General features: G+C 39.8%; 1 protein-coding gene across 1 annotated transcript in view; it reads left to right on the forward strand.

Annotated features, from left to right (window-relative positions):
- ZGRF1 (zinc finger GRF-type containing 1) overlaps positions 1–24,743 on the forward strand; it is a 53,057-nt gene extending 28,314 nt beyond the window's left edge. Inside the window, exons 14-28 of the mRNA XM_074993420.1 lie at positions 122–306; positions 1,164–1,351; positions 3,667–3,803; positions 5,151–5,297; positions 9,496–9,610; positions 10,587–10,843; positions 12,819–12,978; positions 14,174–14,251; positions 16,127–16,274; positions 16,762–16,889; positions 17,677–17,800; positions 18,450–18,626; positions 18,755–18,889; positions 23,246–23,507; positions 24,598–24,743. Coding sequence (XP_074849521.1) covers positions 122–306; positions 1,164–1,351; positions 3,667–3,803; positions 5,151–5,297; positions 9,496–9,610; positions 10,587–10,843; positions 12,819–12,978; positions 14,174–14,251; positions 16,127–16,274; positions 16,762–16,889; positions 17,677–17,800; positions 18,450–18,626; positions 18,755–18,889; positions 23,246–23,507; positions 24,598–24,743 — 2,387 coding nt within the window. The remainder of the gene's footprint in view (positions 1–121; positions 307–1,163; positions 1,352–3,666; positions 3,804–5,150; positions 5,298–9,495; positions 9,611–10,586; positions 10,844–12,818; positions 12,979–14,173; positions 14,252–16,126; positions 16,275–16,761; positions 16,890–17,676; positions 17,801–18,449; positions 18,627–18,754; positions 18,890–23,245; positions 23,508–24,597) is intronic.

A 24,743-nucleotide genomic window follows, 5' to 3' on the forward strand; every position in this document is an offset into this window, starting at 1 on the left:
TTTTGAAAAAATTACCATCTAAATTTTATGTTGATAGTAAAAGAGATGCATTTGTTTACTTTCAAAGGAAAGTTGTGTGCACAATAGCTATCTTAAATTTTCCCTCTCTTTTTATGTAAAGAACAGTTAAACATACTGCTTTTTGAGCAGTCACAAAAACTACACAAGGCTCTTTCCAATGTGAGCACGTCATTTTGCACTTCAGTGAAAGATGGGCTTGAGGAAAGTAATGAAAACTGTGTTCCACTCTGCAATCACAAACATCCAGCGAAGCTTGTTATGGTTAAAAAAGAAGGTCAAAATAAGGTGCAGATTACTTCTTTATTACGGTTCTTAGATTGTTATGTGATTACAAATTAACATAGCATTATCATATTCTGACAATCAGTGTTAGTATCAATTTCAAGATTAATACATTAAAGTATAAATGTTATCTTTTTAATGTAACATGCACATATGATAGTTCATTTGATTTAATACCAGATATTTCAAAATCTATGATTTGCTAAGTATCAGTTTGGATTCTATAGACTGTGATGAATGACAATCCACACAGAGAACGTGTCTACATTAGCCCCAAACTTTGAAATGGCCACGCAAATGGCCATTTTGAAGTTTACTAATGAAGCGCTGAAATGCACATTCAGCGCTTCATTAGCATGAGGTCGGCCGCGGCGCTTTGAAATTGACGCGGCTCGCCGCCGTTCGGCTCATCCCAACAGGGCTCCTTTTCGAAAGGACCCCAGCTACTTTGAAGTCCCCTTATTCCCATGAGCAGATGAGAATAAGGGGACTTCAAAGTAGGCGGGGTCCTTTTGAAAAGGAGCCCTGTCGGGACGAGCCGCGTGGCGGCGAGCCACATCAATTTCGAAGCGCCACGGCCACCCGCATGCTAATGAAGCGCTGAATATGCATTTCAGTGCTTCATTAGTAAACTTCGAAATGGCCATTTGCGTGGCCATTTTGAAGTTTGGGGCTAGTGTAGACGTAGCCACAATTACAGAAATGAGTGATTCTGCAAACTGCCTAGTTTCCCAGCAGATTTGTGGAGCAAATAAAAACAGCAGATTTATTTACTTACCTTTAGAGCACACAGCATGGGCAAACCAACTTATAAACTGATACGTATTTTTAAAATAAAATTGATGGCTTACTTGTTCTAGGGTCGCCTTTTTTATACCTGTGATGCCCCCAAAACTGACCAATGTAAGTTTTTCAAGTGGGTAGAAGACGTGAACCCAAGACAGCTACATTCCAGAGCCAGTTTAATGCTTCATGACATGAAGAGTATTGGTGCTTACCTCAGATGTCAGAAGATTTCCCTCTATGAGGAATGCCAACTTTTGGTGAGGTATACCGGATTAAAAGATAATTGTTACAGTATCATATGAAACATAACATTTGTAAATTAGTGGTCTGCTGCTGTAATGTCATGGACAGTAGTGGAATTATATGAGCAGAGAATCTGCCCAATGTTCACAATCTTTGCTAATGAGGTAGGGATTCTGGGGGGGAAATTTTAAAGTGTTCAGATTGAGAAAGATCAATACAACAACAGTTTAGATTTTTGCCTTCAATAATTTTGTGAAAACAACTGATTTATCAAATTGCTGATACCCAGAAAATTAAGCCCCTTCTGATTGTCTTGCTTGTTATCATTTGTGTAATTTCTCCCTTAAATACGTCCTATTGTGCAAGATTTGACAATTTTACTCAGTAAAGCCAAAGTGTACCTGTCAGTTTCTCCAGAATTTAATCTTTCATCTTTGGGGCTGTGATGGATAATCAGCTGAATAGAGCTTCCAGTGTGATTCTATGGCCAAAAGAGTTACATTGAGATTATGTCTTCACTACCAGATAAATTTGATTTTATTAAATTCGATTTTACAATGCTGGGTTTTATCAATTCAACTCCGAGTATCCTCACTTCCCCACAAAATCCACAGAAAGTCGAGGTAGTGCTGCCACACTCAATGACCAAACAGCGACTGTTGCAGAAGTGCATTGTGGGAACCTGTCCCACAGTTCCCTCAGCCCCACAGTCTGCACCTTCCCTCACCACCCTCTTGGGCCCTGCTGTACCCCTACCATCGGCAGCGCTCACCCTGCTGCCTGGTTCCCAGGTCCTTCCAGCTTGGGGGAGCCAGGAAACTGACCAGTGCTGCTGCACCTGGTTTGTTGGAGCTGGGAACCAGTTGCAGCAGTGCCAGTCAGACTTTGGAGGCTAATGAATTTGATTCAAAGACATGGCATTTCCACATCAGCCTTCATTCAAACATTTAAATTTGAACTTGACACTACAACCAGCTGGTTTCAACAATGTTATGATATCAATATTAGTGCTCCCTGAATCGAGCTAATGGTATTTACAGTGAAGACAGTCACTTGGTACAATCGAGCTAAATGCCTTAAATTCAAATTTATGTTGTAGTGTAGATTTAGCCTAAGGATGCACCAACAGAGGAACTTGAATAGAAGTAGCAAGGTAGCACAGAAAAACTTCTGAATATCAACTTGAATTTACAATAGACTAAGTGTAGCAGTAAAGGTGTGAACTGCCTGAATCCTAGACCCTGGCTTAGCATCAAGGTTGTACAGGAGAAGTAAAATTCCACTTCAATTTTTGGATTTTATTTAACAGTTCTGCTACAAGTTCCTCTTTTAAAGTGAATATTTCACTAGCCAGCAAATTGCTGCAGCCTTTTCACCAGATAAGAATTCCCAGTGTTGTCTGGCTAAAAAGTATTAGTATATTGAACTTCTAAAATTTCAGAATACTAAGTGCACTGTGGTCCAGTCTGGTAGTAAATAAAAATCATTACCATTTGAAACACCACTTGGCAATTTGCCAATGGTGAATGTGAAACTTTCCCTAATTAGTCGTGGACCTCTGCACACCTCAAGTTGTCCATTAAAAAGTAAAATAAAAACCTGCAGACTAAAACTAGTCCTGCTGGATTCGGAGATAAACTGAATGTAAAATGATTCTATGATGTTTTCTGAGTCAGATAGCCAGCCAACTCCAGTACTTTCACAGCAGCCCATTTAGAAAAACTCTGCTGTCAATTGTCAAAGACCATGTCAGTGTCATGCTACTGTAGAAATTTATGGACTGCAGCAGAAGCAGTTGCTGAAGAAGTTCATGGTTACTCTTTTAGGTGTAGTGTGTAGATTTGATAATGAATAGAAAATTAGGAATACAAGTCTTGAAACAAACCATTTTAAGTGAAAAAATATTTTCTATTTTTATAGAAATGGCAATAAAATAAATAAATGAATAAAAATTTCCAACCAACTCTAAAAATTATGCTTAGCACATCATTTTTGCTACTGAAGGAAAACAGATTTAATCCTGAATGATTAGGCTCTCAAAGTTAGTTGTTTTCATACTCAGCTACACAACTAATAGCAAATGGGGACAAGTGTTACATTGCCATTGTTTGGGAGATTAAGTAGGAGGAAGACAAGAAATATCAAAGAAGTATTTTTTAGTGAGTGTCTTTCATAAACTCTTCCAAAGACAAATGGCTGCAAAAATCATTTCAATCTTAATATTTTTGTTATTTGGTAAGACTGCTGATTTGTTTCTTAAGCTGAATTAGAATTCTGCCAGGTTCTTGCTTGAAGTTACATGCTGACTATTGAAATAGGATTTTTTAAAAACAGAAGAAACTTCGATGCTCAAAGAAAACATAGTAAGCTAAAGAAATTAATGATTGCAAATGCCAAATTTGAAGGAGATTCTAAAAGCAAGTTATACCTTAAACTGAGCAGAAAGGAACACTCCTCTGTGTACAGCAAAGGTAAGCAAATCTACATCTTTCATTGGCAGGTCTGACACAGGTTAGTGTTGCCTCTAAAGTGGTCTTATAAAGCATTTGTCATAGGAGAGAAAAACCTCAAATTCTTTGATCTTGACAAGAAATGAAGCTTCGTTCTAATTTTAGAAAGGTAGCCAGGTGTCTTAAGTCAGTTTTTGATTTTGTAATCATGAACATTGAAAATCATGTTCAGAAAATAAAATAAATTTTGTATAAAGTAAAAGTATTTAATGTAAGTTAGTGAATTTGCAGCATTTTTGGTCTGTAGATATGCCATCTTTGGCTGGGACCTTATTGATTTAGCAAGCCACCTAGAGTCAGACATGGTCCTCATATTAGGAACCTTTAAGGAAACCTCAGATCACAGAAATTGGTGTATATTATTTAATAGGTGTTGCTCTTCTCTCTGAACTGGTTCTGATCCATCACCACACAACAGATCATTGTTCTGTCAGAGGAACAGTCTTTCAATGAAGACATGAAAATCAAGGTTCTTGACCATGGTGGTCTTTTAAGAACCTTACACAAGAAAAGGGAAATAGGCTGCCATGGTGCTACAATCACATTCCATTTTTGATAATTCTGCTTACCTAAACTTCTTTGTGGTGCTATTTGGAAAAGGTATTTTTTCTACTTTTTGACTTACTGGGTAGTCGAGTCCTCTGACCACTGTTGCATTCCACTCAAGTGGGTGCACTTCAGTGGTAGATAGGGTGATTCTCATATCTATATAACGTGTGCACTTAGAATAGAACTACAGAAAAAGTCTTCAGAAGTGCACATGTATAACCTTTGCCTGTGCATAATTTAGGCACTGAAGCGTACTCAGAAGTCATGGTTTGCATTTACAGATACAAGTTGAACCTCTCTAATGTAGCACCCTTGGGATCTGACCGTTGTTGGATGAGAGAATTTGCCAGACCACAGGAACTCTCTGCTAATGATAAATAATGTCTGCACAGCACACCTTACAACAGGTGGCTGCAATAGGACTGTTGTGCTGTTATATGGTGTGCAGTGTAGATGTGCTCTTAGGCTCTCAGAATCTAGCTTGAAGGAGATCTTTTGTTAGTGTTTTTTAGCAAAATAGCTGTCAGTTATAATTGTTGTCTGTAATTAGGGGCTGGCAATGGCTACTATTTCTTTTAACAATTTGTCTAAAGTCTGAATAACGTGAAGAGCATTAAGACACTTAGATTTGTCATAAGTCACTAGATACTATTTACCAGAGTATTAGTGGCATAATTTGGAAAAAAATTGCTTGAATTTAAAAGTCTGCAATAGTAGAAATTTGGTCTTAAGTGAAAAATTGATTTCTTATTTTGACAGACGACCTTTGGGTTGTTTCAAAGACTCTGAACTTTGAATCTCTGGACACTTTCATTGCATGTAGTGCTTTCTTTGGACCATCGTCTAGCAATGAAATTGAATTATTGCCTCTGAAAGGCTATTGTTCCACAAATTGGTGCTCAAATAGTAAGTTTTATTCTGAAGAATTGTTTCATGTATTAATAGGAAAATATCCAAGTAGGGATGAAGAACACAATATTTCTCAGACGTCACTCTTATGAATTGATTATTATGAAGTATTATTATCAGGTTAGTCATTTAAGCAATTAAGAACATAAGAACTGCCACAATGGTTCAGACCAAAGGTCCATTCAGTCCACTCTCCTGTCTTCTTCCAGGAGCTAATGCTAACTGGCCAAGAGGGAGTGAACTATGAGGTCATCAAGTAATCTATCCCCGACCGCCCATGTGCAGCTTTTGGGGAACAGAGCTCAGGACATCACATCTGCTCCCCAGTGGTGCAAGGGGCTGGTACAGTATGCTGTACCAGCAAGTTATTTGTAGTTGATATCACATAGTGAAAAGACTCCATGCCAGCCAGCCCCGACTTCTCCATTGAGCTGCAGCATCTCTGTGCCCAGGGCTGTGACCGGGGCTGGGAGCACTGTGGCAGCTGGAGGATGTATCAGCATTCTGCTCTTCTCCCAGCAGGTAAAGGACAAGAACTCCCAGACCTCCTTCTCTCCTTACCACTGTACATAGACGCAGCAGCTCTCTGGAGGGCCAGGTGGTGGAGCTACTGCTTCTGCTCCTTTCCCTTCAAATGAGGCAGTGAGAAATGGAGTAGAACCCCCCAGCATCTCCATGGAACTCTGTCTTTGTGTATAGAGCTGGAGGGAAGAGGTAAGTCCTGGGCTTATGCCACTACAGAGGCACAGTAGCTCTGTGGAAGGGAAGGGCTGGGGTGGGTTATGCTCCTTTTCCTGCTGGGAGGGGCAAGGAGCAGAACTGCTAACAGCTCCTCTGGCTGCCACATAGTCCTCAGGTCCTACTCCTTGCAGGTAACATGGGATGGAGGTGAGAGGAAAAAGCATGAGGGAACTCAGCTGGGACTGAGACAGGGATGACACCCACCTCTCCTCTCAGTAACAAATGTTTACTTGCACCACTGCTGATAACCATTGATAGACCTATCCTCCATGAATTTATGAATTTCTTAAGGGTTGGAGCAATGAACAACTGGAGAAATTAGAGACCCATAAATAAAACCCAAAATGATATTCATCATCTATCTTGCCATATACAATGGAAAAAGTATGTCACTCATGCATTGAGAACGTGCTAGCTGTAACATTTTTACAAAATGCATCTTGGAATTATTTAATCTATTCTGTGGCTCAGCAAATTTTCCTCCCTGTTCTAGTCTCAAATCCTGTTACTCTTTTAAAAAAAAAATCCAAACTCTTTGATTTTATTTAAAAATATAAAATTTCATAAGTTTTTGAAGGACTTTACTTCTGAATTATTTTTGCAAAGGTTTCAGAAAGTGAACCTGGTAGAAAGAGTTGGAAGTGTTTTGTTAACCAGTGACATTTATTATGTGCCAAATATTTCAGAAGTGAATTAATGACATTTTTGTTTTACTCTTTTCTCTTCCACCTCAGCCTCATTTAAAACCCAGTCAGGTTATGTATTGTGATGATATTGGGCAAAGTGTACAAGAGGGTTCAGAGCATGCCTCTGGCAGAGGAAGCAAGAAAAGAAGTTGTCTTACAGAGAAACCCCAGGAACATCCAAACATCTGGGGGTTTGGGGAAGCAGGGAGCTTAGGCTGGAGGTGTATGTCTTTTTTTTGTTTATGAAGCTACAAATAAGCCAGGTGACGAAGTAAGTAGGAAGTAGAACTATATAGTGCAATGTATGTTTTCTGGAGCAGAATAGAAACCTACAGCTGTTGACATTATTCTGGTAGTTCAAGAATGTACACAAATACGGTACAAATTCGAGAATTATTTTTCAACTTTTTTTTAATCCAGGGTACACTGCACATACTTTAAGTTTCTTGTCTAATAGACTGAAGATCAATCAGTAATACCACTGTACATATGTGCAGTGTGGTCAGACAAATGTTTCTATTCTAGCCGGAGGCTCATAATTCAGTGGGGATGTGTCTACATTAGCAAGTTCTTTCGAAAGATCCCATGGAGTGTCTACACGCAAATGTGTTCTTTCAAACATAAATCAAAAGAATGCATCACTCCTTTTGAAATAGCTCTTTCTTTCCTGTTTCAGGAATACTGTCCCCTTTCAAAAGCTTCTTTCGAAAGAAAATGTGTGCAGACTTTCCGCAGGCCCTTTTTTTGAAAGGGCAGTCCCCATGGGGCTTGATTTTTCAATCCCTGACACATTCTTTTGAAAGAGCGGGGGGCTGTGTGTACACTCTCTTTTGAAAGAGCAGATCACTCCTTTGATTTGCTGTTTTGCGTGTGGATGCTCTCTTTCGAAAGAAGTTCTTTCAGAAGAGATCTTATGGAAGGGCTTCTTTCAAAAGATCTCTGTGCTGTAGGTGTAGCCTGGGAGTTTTGCCCTGCATGAGAACTACAGAGTTGGGCCTTTCACTAATCCGCTCCCTAACTTTGCAATTTTAATGTTTCACATCTATTTTCCTTGTAAGTTTTAAAACTTGAAAAAAACCTAGCTGTGGCATTAAAGTTGGGCTGTTCCATGCTACCCAGCTCTGTTTCAAAAAAGAAAACCCTAATGGAGGAAATGTTAAACTAAGCTTGTCTCTGGAAAGATTTTTAATTAGCTTATAATATAATTTTAAGATGCAAGATTTAAGAAATATGATTCTTCTTCATGGAGGTCTAGCTACATAAACTTGAAATTAAAATTTAACTATTTGTTTTGTCCACGTGCAACAAAATTTAAATTCTTCCCCCCATAATAAAAAGTAGGTTTTCCCCCCCATTGGCTAATTCACAAAAATGTAATGGAATTTACTAGTTCTGAAGAAATTCAGAGCTGAAACCAAGCACAAAATGTTTTTGTAATTTTTTTAAGACTGCAGAAAGACTAAAGTGAAAAAACCAGGCATTGTGACTTTAATAGCAAAATTAATTACTGCAGAAAAATGGAACAGGATTCAGGGCTTGTGTGAGCTACCATCAGAAGATATTAGAAGATACTTAAACATGAACTTCTTTGCTTTTATTACTTTCCTATCATCTTATGGTAGTTTTTGTTGGGTAAAGTTTTTCATTGATGTTTGTAAAATACAGACCAAATTTAGTCTACAGTAGTAAATTAAGTACTAAACATTACCTGCAGACTAGAAATATGTCTGCACTACAGTGAGACATTGGGGATGGCTCATGCCAGTTGACGTCAACTAAGGGTCTGATTACTTGCAGTTTAGAGGTTCTGGCTTTCCTGGCACTCACCCACCTTGCAAGGTAGTAGCGCCTGGGTTCAAGCCTGAGCCAAAACATCTCAACCTCAGTTTGAGAGTCCTGTACTCTAATTCGCCTCAAAGAGACCAGCTCCACCTAACTGTTGTAAACTCAGATTATGTCAATAAAGTGTTCTGCACAAACACTGCCACTTCCCAAAAAGAGTGTGATCAACAATTGCCATCTATGTATTGTATTCATACTGCAAAAAATAATTCCACCTATGATAATTTTAAATAAAGGAAACAAAATGGAAATGAAGCTGGTCTGTTAATGACCAAACAAATAACCAATTTTTTAAAAGTTCCATCTCCTGAACCTCATCACCAATTAAATGATTTCCTTAAATATCACAATAATTGCTATCAGAGAAGTAGCCATGTTAGTCTGCATCTTCAAAAACAACAAGAAGTTCTGTGGTCAAGTCAAATACTGCAGTCTAGTTCTGTAGACTAACAGACGTTTTGGAGCATAAGCTTTGGTGGGCAAAGACCTGCTTTATCAGATGCAATAATCGCTATATCTAGATATCCATCCTGGAGTTTCATGCCAAAGCTATAAATCTCTCAAGCTAATGGGCTTAAAGGAAGTGCTCATTGATTTTTTTGCCCTACAATCTCAGGTTAGACATTATCACAGGGAGGTAGCCATGTTAGTCTGTATCTTCACCAAAACAAAAGAGCAGTCTTGCACTTTAAAGACTAACAAAATGATTTACAAGATGAGCTTTTAGGAAAAGACCCACTTCAGATCTCAGAATTTTCAGATCTGAAGAAATGGGCCTGTCCCATAAAAGCGCATCACTTAATAAATCATTAGATTACACATTGTAAAGTATTCAGTTTATCTTCTGTGACATCACGGAAGGCTATTTACTGAGCATTAGAAAATTGTTTGTTTGTTTTTTATAACATCCTTTGTAATTATTTCAGTGATTGTTCATGCTTTGCTGGTTTGTAACGCTAGCACTGAGCTCACAACCTTGAGAAATATGCAAGAGTATTTCAATCCAGCTACTCTACCACTAGTAAAGTACCTACTAAAAACGTATGTATACAGTCTCGTGTGTGTGTGTTGTAAATGTGAATAGATGTGAAAGAAAGCTTTCCTTTGTGCTCACTGGACAATAAGTACACTCCAATCAAAGCTGGAAAAAGTTGTGGCAGTGTAAGTGATGTATTGTCAGCACCTAAAGTCACACTTCAGTTCTCATTAAGATATGATACAAGTAATTCCTTACTTATCTCTTATTCAAGGGTCTGATGTATTTGTTCAAGTTTACCTTACTTGTACCCCAGCCCTTGTAATTTGACTTATAAATGGTCACTTGATTTGTGAAATTTTATAATTTAATGTCTTGGTCAGCCTTTATATTCCATTAATCAATCAGCCTTCCAGTATTTCTTCCCTACATTTCTAATAAGAAGAAATACATGCTGAGAGTAAAAAAAATCAGTGCAGTGTTCTGAATAGTCACAAGGTAACTTGTGTTGAGCCTATAAGACAATTGAAAGAAAAGGGGATGTGGAATCATCATCATAAAGATGCACATGGTGGCTTGCATTGATATACATGAGAGTAACTTTTAAAATTTGGTTAGATTAAGTTTAGCAAACAAAAAATCTTTGGTCCAAATAAGCAGCGAAGATACAGTTTATTTAAAAAGTGACAGTCGTTGGTCCTTTACACCTAAGTTGATATTTAGATTGATTGTAACAAAATTTAAAAACATTTGGTAGCCATATAAAGATTTTTCAGTATAAAAAATAAATCGGAAACAATACTTTACGCATGAATGTGAGATTTAATATATCTAGAGGTGAAAGTGGAAATATTTCCTTCTTTACCTGAAAATCAGTTGAAAAGGTACTGTTGTTTTTTACTCAGATTTCCCCCTTTAGAAGAGCAATTTTATATGTATGCATGTACACAGGAAATCATGTGTGCACATAAAGTTATGCATATATGCATTTAGTCTGCAATGGACCAAATTTACTGATAGATCAACTCTTGTTTTTCTTAGGCCTCTCAGCCCCAAACATGCTAACAGAATCAACAAAAGAAAATTTATTCCGCCAGCCTTAAATTCCAAGACCACAATGATGTGTGGGCTGCTTAGTCCAGAAATAACATTGGGATTGGCCAGAAGGATGATCCAGACATTCCAGCTGAACAGAGATCAAGCTACAGCACTAATTCAGATAGCTCAGATGATGGCATCACATGAAAATGATCCACAAATGGAAGACCAGCAGGCCTTCCCAATCACAATCATTCACGGTAAAAAGCAAATAACTGTCAAGCCCTTAGTTACAGCCCTTAGTTTCATTGACTAATCCTTCAAGCTCCTTTACTATACACCAGGTGAGAGGAACCTGCAGTCTGGATCCAGATCAATCCCCTCCATTGAATCTGGCCCACAGCAGGGTGGAGTATTTGGAACCCCAAGCTTCTTGGGCCAGATCAGGCAAGCCAGGACTTGATCCAGACTGCTGGGGACCACAAAACAGCTCGGGGCTCTGTTCCTGATCACTGCTATTCTCCCAGCTGGGAGAAGGGAGGTGGGAGCAGCAGTAGCCTAGGCATCCTGCCCGGAGGCTTCCTCTGGCCAATCAGAGCAGCAGAAGGCAGTGCCTGGGAGCTTGGGTAGGGGGCACAGAAATGTGTGTCCCCACAGGTGCTGCAAAGGTAAGCTGTACCCATCACCCAGACAGCTCCTGCACCTGCCTCACATCCAACCTCCACTCCCACTGTCTTCCTGCCCGTCCCACCCAGACCCCTCACCCCAAAACTATTTGTATCCTTGTATCCTTCTCACCTACAACCACACCCCCAGCCTGTTCCTGCCCAGGTCCAACCCTGCCCCCTCACCAACTTCTGCACCCTCCCTCCCCACCCAATTTCCAGCCTTCTCTTGCACCCTCCCTCCCAGATCCCATAGCTAGGACCACAGTGAGTTGGCAGTTGTAGTTTTTTGCTTCTTACCTGTGGACCCCAACTCGATAAAGGTTCACTGCCCCTGCAGTACATACACCCCTCCATTGGATCCAGCCCACAGCAGGGTGGATTCGCCACCCCTGCAATACACACACCCAAGTATCTCGAGATGCTAGATGTTTTGATCTATATAAAAATAAAGTTGATGTGATGCTATGATTAGTGGAACATCCAGGTCTGAATCCTTTAAATGGTGAGAGATTCTAACTGTTCAGTTATCATAGATTCCATTCCAATATCTTGTAGTGAAGGATATCCTCATGCCCAATTTACAGCTGGATAATCTCAGACTGAGCCAAGTGGAAGGTAATGGAGTGTCTCACTTTAGCTAATTCATAAAACTATTGCCCTCTCCCCTTGCAAATCTTTCTTGAAAATCTATTTCTTCCATGAGGCTTACAAGAAAAACATATTAAGGCTTTGATTCCACTTTAGGCTCATCAGCACCATCCCGTGTGCCCTTGCCCCTTCCATTCTAGGGGATCCAATTGCAGGGTCGGGATTTGTTTTTAAATAAATTTATCCAGTGTAAGAAAATTACCTTACATGTCATTGTACTATATACTGGTCTTGCTAAATACTCTAACCATGGAATCTACTAAAAAGATACCTTTGTCCTTGGTCTTCTATTCTTCCTTGTTGTCTTTTTGTCCTCTCATTGCATTATATCCAAACAGTTTGAAAACTCCTTAGCTCAGAGATCTTATTTTTAATCTGTATTGGTAAGTATGTAATTTATGTTGGGTCCTATTAAAATAAATATTCAAAGTAAAGTTACTTGTAGTCCTTCAAATCACGCAGCCTATTCTTTAAAAAAGTATTGCTGTCAGCACATGCTTCTCTTTATAGTGTATTATTCCATTTGTAGATGGAACTGAAAACTGAAAAGACTCAGTTTACATACAACCCCGCATTGCCGACTCATGGCACAATAAACACCTTGCAGATGCTCACTTCACATTTGTTTCCTGAGAGCATTCTTGCTTAGAAACTTTGTCCAGCAGCATGTTTTTGGGGTTCTGGGCCAGGACATTTGGAAAGAGTCTCTACCTATCCTTTGGTTTTATTAAACATTCAGATAATAAATACAAAATGTAGGCCCACCAAATTCTGTCATTTATTGGTTCATGCATCAATCAGAACCCCAAGGAAGCACTAAGAGAAATATGAAGTTATAGTACTTTGAAAGAACTAATCTCAGTTATTCATTTTCTTGAAATTATATTTATAACCTTGGCTTTTCCTCTCAAAATGGTAGGTGTTTTTGGAGCTGGAAAGAGCTATTTGCTGTCTGTTGTGGTCTTGTTCTTGGTACAGCTTTTTGAAAGCAGTGAGGAAGCTGAAAGTTCAAGACCAACCCCATGGAAACTTCTGATAGCTTCTTCCACTAATGTTGCTGTTGACAGGGTGCTTCTTGGGTAGGTAACATTGAATTTAAAGAATTAGAGAGACTCTTGCTCCTTCCCTCTCTCCCTAGAGCAGCTCACCTGAGCTCCAGGACCATTTAAGTCTAACAGTGTTAACTGTGCAAGGCTAATTTTCATCTCCAGTACTTTGGTCAGTCACAGAAGAGACACACATCATATTCAGATGTAGCAAAGCAGCCATACCTGAAGCACTCCTGTGCTAATAGATTGGGAATCTCAAGAGGCAGAGGGAGTGATGCTGAAAGAGTTGATGGTCCTAGGTGATTTGGAGATGGGAAAATTTAGAGTACAAACAGTCCATGGTGAACACCAGCTCAAATGAGGGACCAGATCAGCAGGAAATGGCAGCAAGGTGCTTTTAGATAAGCAGGGGGAGAGGAGTCAATAGGAGCATTGAAGTCATTAACAATAAGGCAAAAGGACTGAGGAAATAGTGAAAACCAGCCAGAGTCAAAGGAGAAAGTAGCTTAGAAGCATGATTGTCTACAGCACGACATAAAGTGGGGAAGTTATACATTTTAAAGGGAACTGATTCCGTGGAAGGGTGTGTGGCTGAAAACTACAGAAAGGAGAGAGGAAGAGCATCTAGCACACAAAGTTTGTGAAGGTACAGTCACAGCAGGAGAGGGCAGTTACAGACAGAGATTATAAGCAAAATCTGGCTAACATACAGGTAGCAGAATATTAAAAGATTAGGTACCAAGTTAATTTGGTTGATGAGTCAGCAAGTGCTCCTTGAAGGCCAGCAGGAGAAAGAGGGAAAACAGAATAAAAGAAGTTAAACAGTGGGTATAAAGATAAGAGGAGGACAAGTCAGAAATAAAGAGAAAACATCAGCTGCAACGAATGTTGGCTATTCTTGATCTCTGAATTCAAGATAAAAAGAAAGTCGGAGAGATTAAGATATGGTAAAGAATGGCGGAGTAAGTGATGGGATTGAAAGAAGGTATACAGAGAAGGTATACATGTGGGTGAGGAGTGCTTTTGGGAGGAATACTAAGAATATCAATAAATGAACAATGCATGTGCTGTACTACATAGTACAATACATACACTTCACATGATAAATTTTCTGTAAAAAGTGTTAGTGTTTTGATCTGTATCTGTCTCTTTCAAGAGCATTCAGTTTTCCTGACAAATTTTGCATCTTATTACATTTCTGCAATGTCTTGCATCTTTTTTTCAGTCTACTAGATCTTGGATTTGAGAACTTTATCAGAGTTGGAAGTGTTAGAAAAATTGCTAAGAGAGTTCTTCCTTACAGGTAAGAGGCTTAAGATTTTTCAAAGGACTGAACAGATCACGTGATTGATAGAAGGTAGTACTATAAAGGTGACTGGTATAGAAACAGGATTTTAATGAGTCTTACAGAAGAATTGATTTTACAGAAAATGTAATAGATGTAATGGCTTATAGTCTATAAGTCTATAGTACTATATGGCTGTATTAATCTAAAATTGTTCTGGGTTTAGACAATTCTCTGTGTAAAAGTTGATATTGTGGTGGGTTGGATACTGATATCCGATATGCTGATCCTACCACGGAGCCCACCTATCTGTCTTCTGAGGCACCCCACCACTCTGTCCTGGTATACCAGAAGCTCTAGTCTCCCCAAGTAAATGCACAGAATTGTTGTAACAGCTCCCCAGCAGAACACTGGTCTCAGTTACAAGGACTCATCAGCACCTAGAGCTTAGGTCCCCAGATAAATTTATCTTACTCCACATTAAAATTTTACCCAGAGAAAGCTCATGAAGTTTGCCTCTGATCAGTGAAAAGAGATATGCACATCTGTTGTTTCCACTGCCCTCAGCAATTATCTACACTGGGTTAAATAATCAAAAGTATAAAAAGAGCAGGATTTAAGTGAGCGCAAGTGAGAAACAGACAGCTCAGCATCAGTTGCTAAGCAAAAATAAAACATGCCAGCTAAGCCTAATATACTAAGAGAAGTTGTCACAAATCATATTTTTCACTCTACTTACTTCAGGGGCAGTTATTCTCAAGCCAGCGAATATCTTTTTCTCTGACCTGGGCCCTGCAGTACTCCACCACCCATCTAGTTACAGGTCCTTTCTTTTCCAGGTGTTCTTGTGTATCCTCTTAGGGTAGGGAGGCACTTTCAAATGCCAGCTGAAGACACTCATTGTTTGCTCCCCCTCACTCAAATAGAATTTCCCCAGAGTGGGAGTCCTTTGTTGCGTTTCCCACCCAGAAGATGGATTCCAATATCAGGTGGTGTGGTCATATGTCTCTATTGGACCAACCACACTTCAGTCTTAAAAGGAAAAACTAAACTATTTACAGATCACTGTCTTGAGCACCAGGACATTAAGTTCTTTACCACTAATGGCTTTCACTAGAAGACCTAGATTAATAAGCAGGTTTACACATCATATTTCTAACCTCACATACAAGAACTATACATGCATACAAATAGAATTTACATATTCCGCAAACTACAAGCTTTTCAACAAAAGGTACCACGGCACTTTTTCCATAAACCCTGTTTGAGTAGTGCATATTCAAAAACGTTTCCTTAAATATGGGAGCATAGCGTCACAGGTATGATTTAACAATGAGGAGTCCTGTAGCACCTTATAGACTAACAGAATTTTGGAGCATAACCTTTCATTGGCAAAGACCAACTTTATCAGGTACCTACAAAAGCTTATGCTCAAAAAAAATCTGTTAGTCTATAGGGTGCCACAGGACATCATGTTGTTTTTGCAGGTACAGACTCACACGGCTACCCTTCTGGTAGGTATGATTTAAGCAGAAGTGATCTAAGTAGCTGGAATTGCTCAGAAAATGCTAACAAAACATGCATGAATTGAAAAAAGTTTGGAAAAATGTTCAGTCTCCTAATCACAAGCTGAGTGCCACACAGATATCATATATAAACCTGTCTGCAAAAGAACAACATGACTACTGCCTTTTTTTTCTGCCCCACGTAGCTTTGGGTACTCACGACTTAAATTTGTTTCTTCCACTATACAGCGGAGAGACTCCTACCTATCTCATCAGTAATGTGAAGGTACTAGAGTAGCAAATATGATTTTATATACTTGCTGCATTTTGAGTGCTAGAAGCAGTTACAATCAATATTAATAACTTTCATTTCAAAATATTTTTAAAGTTTACATGCTGGCTCTGGAAGTGAAAGTGAAGAATTAAAAGAGTTGTTTTCCCTAATGAAAAAAGATTTAACTCCAGCAGAAAAAATATATGTCAGGAAGAGTATTGAACATCATAAACTGGGAACCAATAAAGCTATTCTGAAACAGGTACTGACATAGTGATTTGGAGAAGAGAAAGTAAACATTTAAAAAAAATCTTTACTTGCAGCCAAGTATGCATAAACTGGCAGTCCCTCTGAGGCTGTGAAAGCCTTATCACATAGAATGAGATAGAATCTGTCCACCATAAGGTTATTCCCAATATACTTTAGTAAATGAAACTTGTGTGACTGAGTTCTTTAAGTTTATTAAAGGAGTCACAAGGTGAGAGCCACTCTTCGGAACTTGAAATCCAATGCAAAAGATTATTTGTGGGAGAAAGGGCAAAACGGTCAAACACAACTTTCAAGAAATATGTTTTCCAGGAGATGTTGTAACGGAAGTTGAAATGTAATCACCAGTGTCTGTATGCCACATTGATGGGTACACTAGACATGCCCAGATTATTGGAAATTAAACTATGTAAATTAAGCTATCATGGAATCTGTATATTTGTGTAGGTTGTTAAATCTTTCCCCCACCCTTTGTTGCAAAGGTGAAAGTGGTTGGAGCAACCTGTGCTGCCTGCCCATTCCCTTGCATGAATGATCTTAAATTCCCTGTGGTGGTGCTGGATGAGTGTAGCCAGATGACAGAACCAGCTTCTCTCCTTCCCATTGCAAGGTACAAATCAACTGTTCACATTTCTGTTTTGTGATGACTAACTGTAAAAATAAAAGTTTACAGTTAAGAAAAGTTCAGAACTACTATGCATTTAATTCAGTTGACAAAAAGGATGGTGAGAATTGGTGGGTTCTCAACAACTCCAGAAAGTTAATCACCAATATGAATTGGCCCTCCAGCTCAGCCCCAAATTTCACATCTCACTAAGCTTTTTCCTGTGGGGGCCAGGATGATCTCACCACCACAGAGATGGGGGAGAGGAAGGATACTAGAGAGGATGAATGGAGGAGTACTTTAAAATTGGTGTATCACTCCTTAGTTTGCCACCATCCACAACCAAAATCTTTTGCCCCATTACCCATAAGTTGTGTTACCTCTCAGACAAGTCCAAGGTTTCCTAGGGGGACAGGCTCCAACCTGGGCCCAAACTTTCCCTAAACAGAGCATTCTTTAAATTCTTCACCCCCTTTTCCTGTCACTGTTTTGCCCCCTTTGGGATGCTTTAGCATCCCACTCTTCCCGGCCATTGCCTTTTCCTCTCACTTCCCTTGGTCTATGTCCAGCTTACATAGGAGCAAACCCCTCCCACTCCTAGCAGCCTTAAGAGGTAACTGGAGTTACCTGTGTGGGCTTTATTTTTTCTCCTCCGAGGTGGCAGTTCTCTTAGTCACAAGTTGCTAATAGAAGAGTCGCCCAGCACAAAGCAAACTGTAAAGAGAACCACATTGTAGTAAGTGCTGTAATTCATTTATTTTACAATTGATTTTCACTAGAATACTGATTTTAGGTTTGAGTGTGAAAGGTTGGTGCTAGTTGGAGACCCTAAACAGTTACCACCAACCATTCAAGGGCCTGAAGGTGCTCATGATAAAGGATTGGAGCAGACACTCTTTGACCGGCTTTGCTTGATGGTATGTGCTGTTTGAAAGACATGGGATAAAATCCAAGCCCCATTGTCTTTATTGTGTATGTTGTCTGGGGCAGTTCATTTAAATGAATCTTAGTTTAAACATTATTTTAGGACACTGATTTTTTTTAAAATGGCCTTGTCCAGATTTTTGTCTAAGTATTACTTATAAATAATTGAATAGCTCATAGAAACTTGAAAACATCAAATGCCTGAATAAAACGTGACTTACAATATACTTGCCAGCTTCTGGCCTCAGCTCTGAAAGTACAGTTTCCATTAAGATCAGTGAGAGCTTCAAGAACATATCCAGAAACCCAACTGAATCTTAATAGTTTGTTTTTACTATACTCTAAGTCAGTGATCTCAAAATGGAGGGGCAAACCCATAGGGGTCGTGGGAGAACATTCAAAGGGGAACTGTACTGTGGCCACATTCCTGGCTCTAGCTGTGGTTCTGGCTCTTGACCATGGCTTCCGGTTGGACTTGGACCATGTAGTGGTGGCAGGGGGCATGAGCAAAAGTTTTTGGGGACCATTGGTCTAAGTAAATCTGTTCTATTAGTAGTTTGATATAAAGTATTAAGCAATTTCCCAGGAATGTATTGCAAAATGTTCAGCAACTATTTAGATTTTCATGTTGCATTCCTGTAGGGACACAAAGCAGTCATTCTTAGGACACAGTATCGCTGTCATCCTGCAATTAGTGCTATAGTCAATGATCTGTTCTATGAAGGAAATTTGTTGGATGGTATTTCAGAGACAGACAGAAGTCCTCTATTGGATTGGCTTCCAACACTATGTTTCTTTAATGTTAATGGAATAGAGCAGGTAGGTTTTTAAATAGAAATCTTGTTTTGAGACTTGAGTTGTTAGTTTTTGCCTGATTATTCATGGCTAAATTTTTTTAGATAGCCTTTCAGCAGAGCATAATCTGAAATTTCTTTCCCCATCTCCAGATTGAAAGAGATAATAGCATTTATAATATGGCAGAAGTTTATTTTATAATCAAGCTTGTACAGTCTCTGACTGCAAGTGGAATAGAGGGATCCAAGATTGGTGTGATTACACTATATAAGTCACAGATGTATAAGGTATGTACTATGCTTTCCACAATTAGTGATGATCAACTGTAAATGAGTCCCATCTAAATGGAATACAACTAAAGACAATCAATTGAATATTAACAAAATATGCAAGTGATTATATATAAATGCTAGAAGTCTAAATGCTAAGATTGGTGAGCTAAAGGGCGTGGCAGTAAATGAGGATGTTGATATAATAGGAATCATAGAAACTTCACAAAAAGAGGTACACAGTAATACCAGGGTACAAGATATACAGGGATGATAGAGTCAATTGTGCAGGAAGGCGAGGGGCACTTTCAGTTAAAGAAAGTAAATTCAAATACAGTAAAAACCCTAAACAACTCAAACTGCACCACAGAATCTCTATGGATAGGAAGTCCTTGTTTAAATGAGAGTATAGCAGTAGGAATACACTACCAACCACTTAACCAGGATAGAGATTGTGATTGTGAAATACTGAGGGTGATTCAAATGGCTGCAAATGGCAGAAACGTCAGAAATAATAGGGCATTTCTACTATCCTCATATTGACTGGGCATGTCACCTCAGGAATGGGTGTACAGAAAATGTCTGCTTAACATAAAGGACTGCTTCTTGGAGCAGCTTGTCCTGAAGCCCACAAGGAAAGAGGCAATTTTTGATTTAGTCAAGTTCATTGGAAGTCTTCCACACAGTCAGTGGGGCCACTGGGTGATGGAGACAAAGGAGCACTCCAGGAAAAGCTAACTGAATTCTTTGTATGAGATGTAGGGGAGATCCATACACCAGACCCATTCTTTTAGGTGACAGATCTGGGTAACTGTTCCAGACTGAGGTGTCAGCAGAGGTGCTTTTGAAACAAATTGATAAATTTAGCAGTAATAATTCACCAGAATTAGATGGTGTTCACCCAAAAGGTCTGAGAACTCAAATATGAAATTGCAGAATGACTAATGCAGCATGAAAGCTATTGCATACATCAGTCTGTGTACAGATGACTGAAGGGTAACTAATATAAATGCAGTGCCTTGCACGTTGAATAGTAACAGAGAGGAAGCCGTGCTAGTCTATACACTATCAAAACAAAAAGCAGTCAAGTAGCACTTTAAAGACTAGCAAAATAGTTTATTAGGTGAGCTTTCGTGGGACAGACCCACTTCTTCAGACCATAGGCAGACCTGAAGAAGTGGGTCTGTCCCACGAAAGCTCACCTAATAAACTATTTTGCTAGTCTTTAAAGTGCTACTTGACTGCTTTTTGTTTTGATAATATAAATACCAATTTTTAAAACCAGCTTCAGAGAATTATAGGCTGTAAGCTGAATTTCTGTACAGAGCAAATGCAGTTGAAACTATAGTAAGGAACAGAATTATTAGACATGTTGTCAACAATATGTTGGAGAAAAATTGACTTGACTTTTCTAAAGGGAAATTATGTATCATGTCTGTTAGAATTATTTGTGTGTTAACAAACATGTGGGCAATGGTGATCCAGTTGGTATAGTATAAAGAAAATCTTTTACAACGTCCCCTCACCAAAACTCTAAAGGAAACTAAGCAGTCAAGGAATAAGAGGGAAGGTCCTGTCACAACTCAGTAACTGGCTAAAAAGATAGGAAACAAAGATATGAATGAATAGTCAGTTTTCCCAACAGAGAAGTGAATAGCAGAATTCCCCTTCTCCCCCAGCCAGGAATCTGTACTGTGATCTGTGCTACATTTTCATAAATAATCTGGAAAAGGAGACAAACAGTGAAGAGGCAAAATTTGAAGACAATGCCAAATTACCCAGTATAGTCAAGTTCAACAAGACTGCGAAGAGTTACAAAGGGACCTCAGGACACTGCAAAAAATGACAGGGAATTCAATACCAGTCAGTGCAAAATAATCTACATTAGATTAGGGATATGGAACAGTTCTATGAGTAGAGACGAAAAGACTCTCTTTGTTCATCTTAGAAAGTGACCGCGAGAGGAGGGAAGTGATGGAGGTTAATGAAATCAGAAAAAGCGTGGAAGAAGTTGTGTGAAGTGTTATTTATCCTCTCTCACATCTAGGGACCATTTGATTACATTAATGAACAGGAAGTATAAAATAAAGGGAATATTTCTTAGCACAGTCAACCCATGGAAATGTATTGCCAGGGAATATTGTGAAGACCAAAAGCATAATTGGATAAAAATATAATGAGAAAAGTTAAGATAGTCATTTGATCATTTAGCTGAGATTATCAGGGACCCAACACCATGCTCCTTTTGTCTCTAAATCTCTGCCTGCCAGAAGCTGAGATTGAACAACTGCAATTTTCCTGCTCATTTTATTTCCTCTAAAGCAGCTTGCACTGGCCACTCTCAGAGAACCGGATACTGAACTAGATGGGCCATGGGGCTGACCCTTTCTGCCCTTCTGATGAACTTGTAATAAAGCATTTTTTTCATAACTTACATTTCTATTCTTTATTTAAAATAGTAATATGTATGGACCTTTGTTTCTTCCAAAAGAAGAAGTCTTCTTATAAATAGTCTGTCTTTGAATTAAGCAGTCTGGATTTTTTCCTTGTGGATTCAAAAGTGAGGAGGGAGTGCCAAATTAGATTTGAGCAGAAATAGACCAAAAAGGTTGCTTTTATTTTGATTTGAAAAGAAATAGACCATGAGCTTGCTTTTCTTTTTCTGTGAACACATTTACAGCAATTTGCATAACTTTTCTAATAAACACATCAGAAAGATTGTGTCAATTCATAGTCAGAAGTTTGGTTCACCATGCCTGCTCCTTTTCCCCCTGCAAAGTATCAGACTAGTTACAGAAAACTACAAATATTAGAATATGTGCTAATATATCAGAACCCCTAATTTTAATTGATGGATTGGACGCCCATTGTAAAATGATGTGTTTGTCAGGAATGGAATCATTGTGTCAAACCTAATGCTCCCTATTTGGCAAAGCGGGAGAGTTTTACGTCTCATGTACACTCATCCCTTGCTGTACGAGCACATCTGGTTCCCAGCTTTCTGCTCGTAGGCGAAAACTCATAAGAGGAACACTAAATTCCTATTAAAATGCATGTAAAAGTCTCTATTTGGTTCCTAAGGGCTCCTAACTCGGGGAAGGAGTGGCAGCAGGTGGCACTGCTTTTGAAGGGTAAGTTAACCTTGGGTTGGGGAGGGTTAAAGGCTGGGGGCAATTTGGGGCCATGAGCAGGAGGGAAGATTGAATTCTGGTGAGGGGTTCAGGCTGCGGGGCCGCAGGAGGGGTATGGGCAATGGGGGGGGTCTGATTGCTGTGGTTTGAGGCTGGGAGGGGGTTCAGGCTGTGGGGCCAGCGGGGGGAGGTCATGCTGCAGGGCCGAGGGTCCAGCAGAGGGGTCTGGCTGCAGGGCCGGCTAGGCTGCCACAGTATGGGGCCGCAGGGCCAGCAGGGGGGTCTGGCTGCAGGGCCAGTTCGGCTGCCATGGTACAGGGCTGCAGGACCGGCAGGGGGGCTGGCTACACTGCTGCTGCAGCGGTACAGGGCCGGGGGCTAGCAGAAGGATCTGTCCATGGGAGTGGTTACACTACAGTGGTACAGGGCTGCGGGGCCGGCAGGGGGGTCTGGCTGCGGGGCCTTATGCTGCTGCTGCATGGGGCCATGGGCAGGGGGGGTCTGGCTGTGGGGCTGGTTATGCTGGTGAGGTACAGGGCCAGCAGCGGGGGGTCAGGCTGCAGGGGGTTTGGGATGGGGGGGCGGTGGTGTGGGGGTCTGGCTGCGGTGGGTTGGGGCTGCAGGGCTGGTGGGGGGAGTTAGACTACCAGGAGTTGGAGCTACAGGGAGGCAATAAGACTCGTATTAGCGGGGGGTGGGGTTCGCTTATTGAGTGAGCTAGGGGAGGTATATGTGTCCCTCATTTAAGTGCATTTTTGTAAATATAGTACTCGTTTAAAGAGAGATGAGTGTACTTGCCACTGTGCCGTAACAAAATCTGATACATGCAGATCTATCTATCTGTTTGCCAGACCGGAAGGCTTTCCTCTCATTACATCTATGGATGTGGTGTCAGGGGTAGGCTCAGTGCAAAAGTGTGTTTGCACTTGATGAAGGTACCCTTGTAAGATATAATCTTTAGAGTCCATTTAGAGTTCTGGTATGGCTATGGTCTGAAGAAGTGGGTCTCTTCCACAAAAGCTCATCACCTAATAAATTATTTTGTTAGTCTTTAAAGTGCTACTGGACTGCCTTTTTGTTTTTGGTAGACTATAGACTAAACACGGCTATCTCTCTGTTACTAGAGTCCATTTAATGTGAATAAAGCCTGACTTGTCAGTCTTTTATAAGTAGTATGAGTGAGTATGACTATGTAACTAGTGTATTTGTAAAACAATAACTTTCCATCTTCATCTGTTCACAGATTTATAATTTACTAAGTGCTGTACACTCAGATGCTGTTGAGTTTAAAGCTGTGCAGGTGTCAACTGTAGATGCATTCCAGGGAGCAGAAAAGGAAATCATTGTTTTGTCTTGTGTAAGAACAAGACAAGTTGGGTTCATAGACTCAGAAAGGAGGATGAATGTTGCCCTAACAAGAGGAAAGAGGCATTTATTGATTGTGGGAAATCTGGCCTGTCTCAGTAAGAACAAACTCTGGGGCCACGTAATTCACCACTGTGAAGGTAAAATATTTTTAATTTTAAAGCCACTTCTTTGTTATAATAGTTTTATGACAGAAAACTATACTGTATCTTATTTCAACATGTGCAGCTGATCTGTAGAAGCATTATTTATGTTTAGCAGCCTCTGATCACTGTGCAAGGATCAGGCTGCTTTCTTTCCCTAGTATCATCAGAGAGCTGAGTGGATGTAACTCCTTTCCTGAGACAAGCACACTTTTATTTTGCCAGACAGATGAAGGCTCCAGTATCTCTCTGCTCTTCAGCGTGTACCAGACCAATTCTTTGCCTTTATTCCTAAACAGGCCACCCATTTACTATTTATTCCTGTGGAGTTCCTCTCTTATACATTTTGATCTCCTTCAATTTGCCCTGGTTCAGTATGCAAATGGCCAGGTTGTACACAAATGGCCAGCCAGGGCGATAGGTGCCATTTACCTCCTATCTGAATGAAGATTTCTGAAGTTTGTCACCTCCTGGTGAGCTGCCTTAAGAACATAATCTGCATAGACACAACACCTTAAGTATAATCTGTACATACATTTTGCAGGGGTTATGACCACCATTGGAGACTTCACATGCCACTGTGTGGTACATTATTATGCAGCTGGTGAACTAAGGAGATTCTTGTAAAACCCTCAACACCCTGTGTGCCCTCTGCCAGTTAGCATCAAGGGATCCACATTCACATCATCATGTCTTGAAAGTTTTTGTTTGGAATCATAACAGCCAGAGATTTTTTAAAATGGTAACTCTGACTCTGAAGTACATCTAGCACCATTTACTGGGCTTTGGTACACCTAGCACTTGAGAGGCTGTAAGAGACTCCTAAACAGGTTAAAAAACAAACCAAAAAACGAAGAGGTAGGAGCTGCTTCCGGAGAACAGTTGGATGCCAATTCTGTGCCCCCTAAATTAGTTAGCTCCCTGTTGACTTGAGAGGGACAGCCCCATTGATTTATAATGGTTAGGCTCCTTGTTTTCAAGGTTCGGAAACATTTTTTTGGTGTGTTTCGGGAATTCAATATTTTCACCATGAATTATGAGGGCTGTTGTAAAATAAGTTGCAGTTGTCCTTTATGGTTGCTTTTAGGGAGAGAGAATGGAGTACAACATGTAAGCCAGTATGAGCAGCAACTGAACAATATTCTTAAATATTACTTGGAGAAAAAGAAAGAAGAAGAAAAGAATAAGCAAAAGAAAGAAAGAAAAAATCTGTCACAGAAGGAAAAGGTATAA

This window comes from Carettochelys insculpta, chromosome 4 (assembly GCF_033958435.1).
Source record: "Carettochelys insculpta isolate YL-2023 chromosome 4, ASM3395843v1, whole genome shotgun sequence".
Lineage (NCBI taxonomy): Eukaryota > Metazoa > Chordata > Testudines > Carettochelyidae > Carettochelys > Carettochelys insculpta.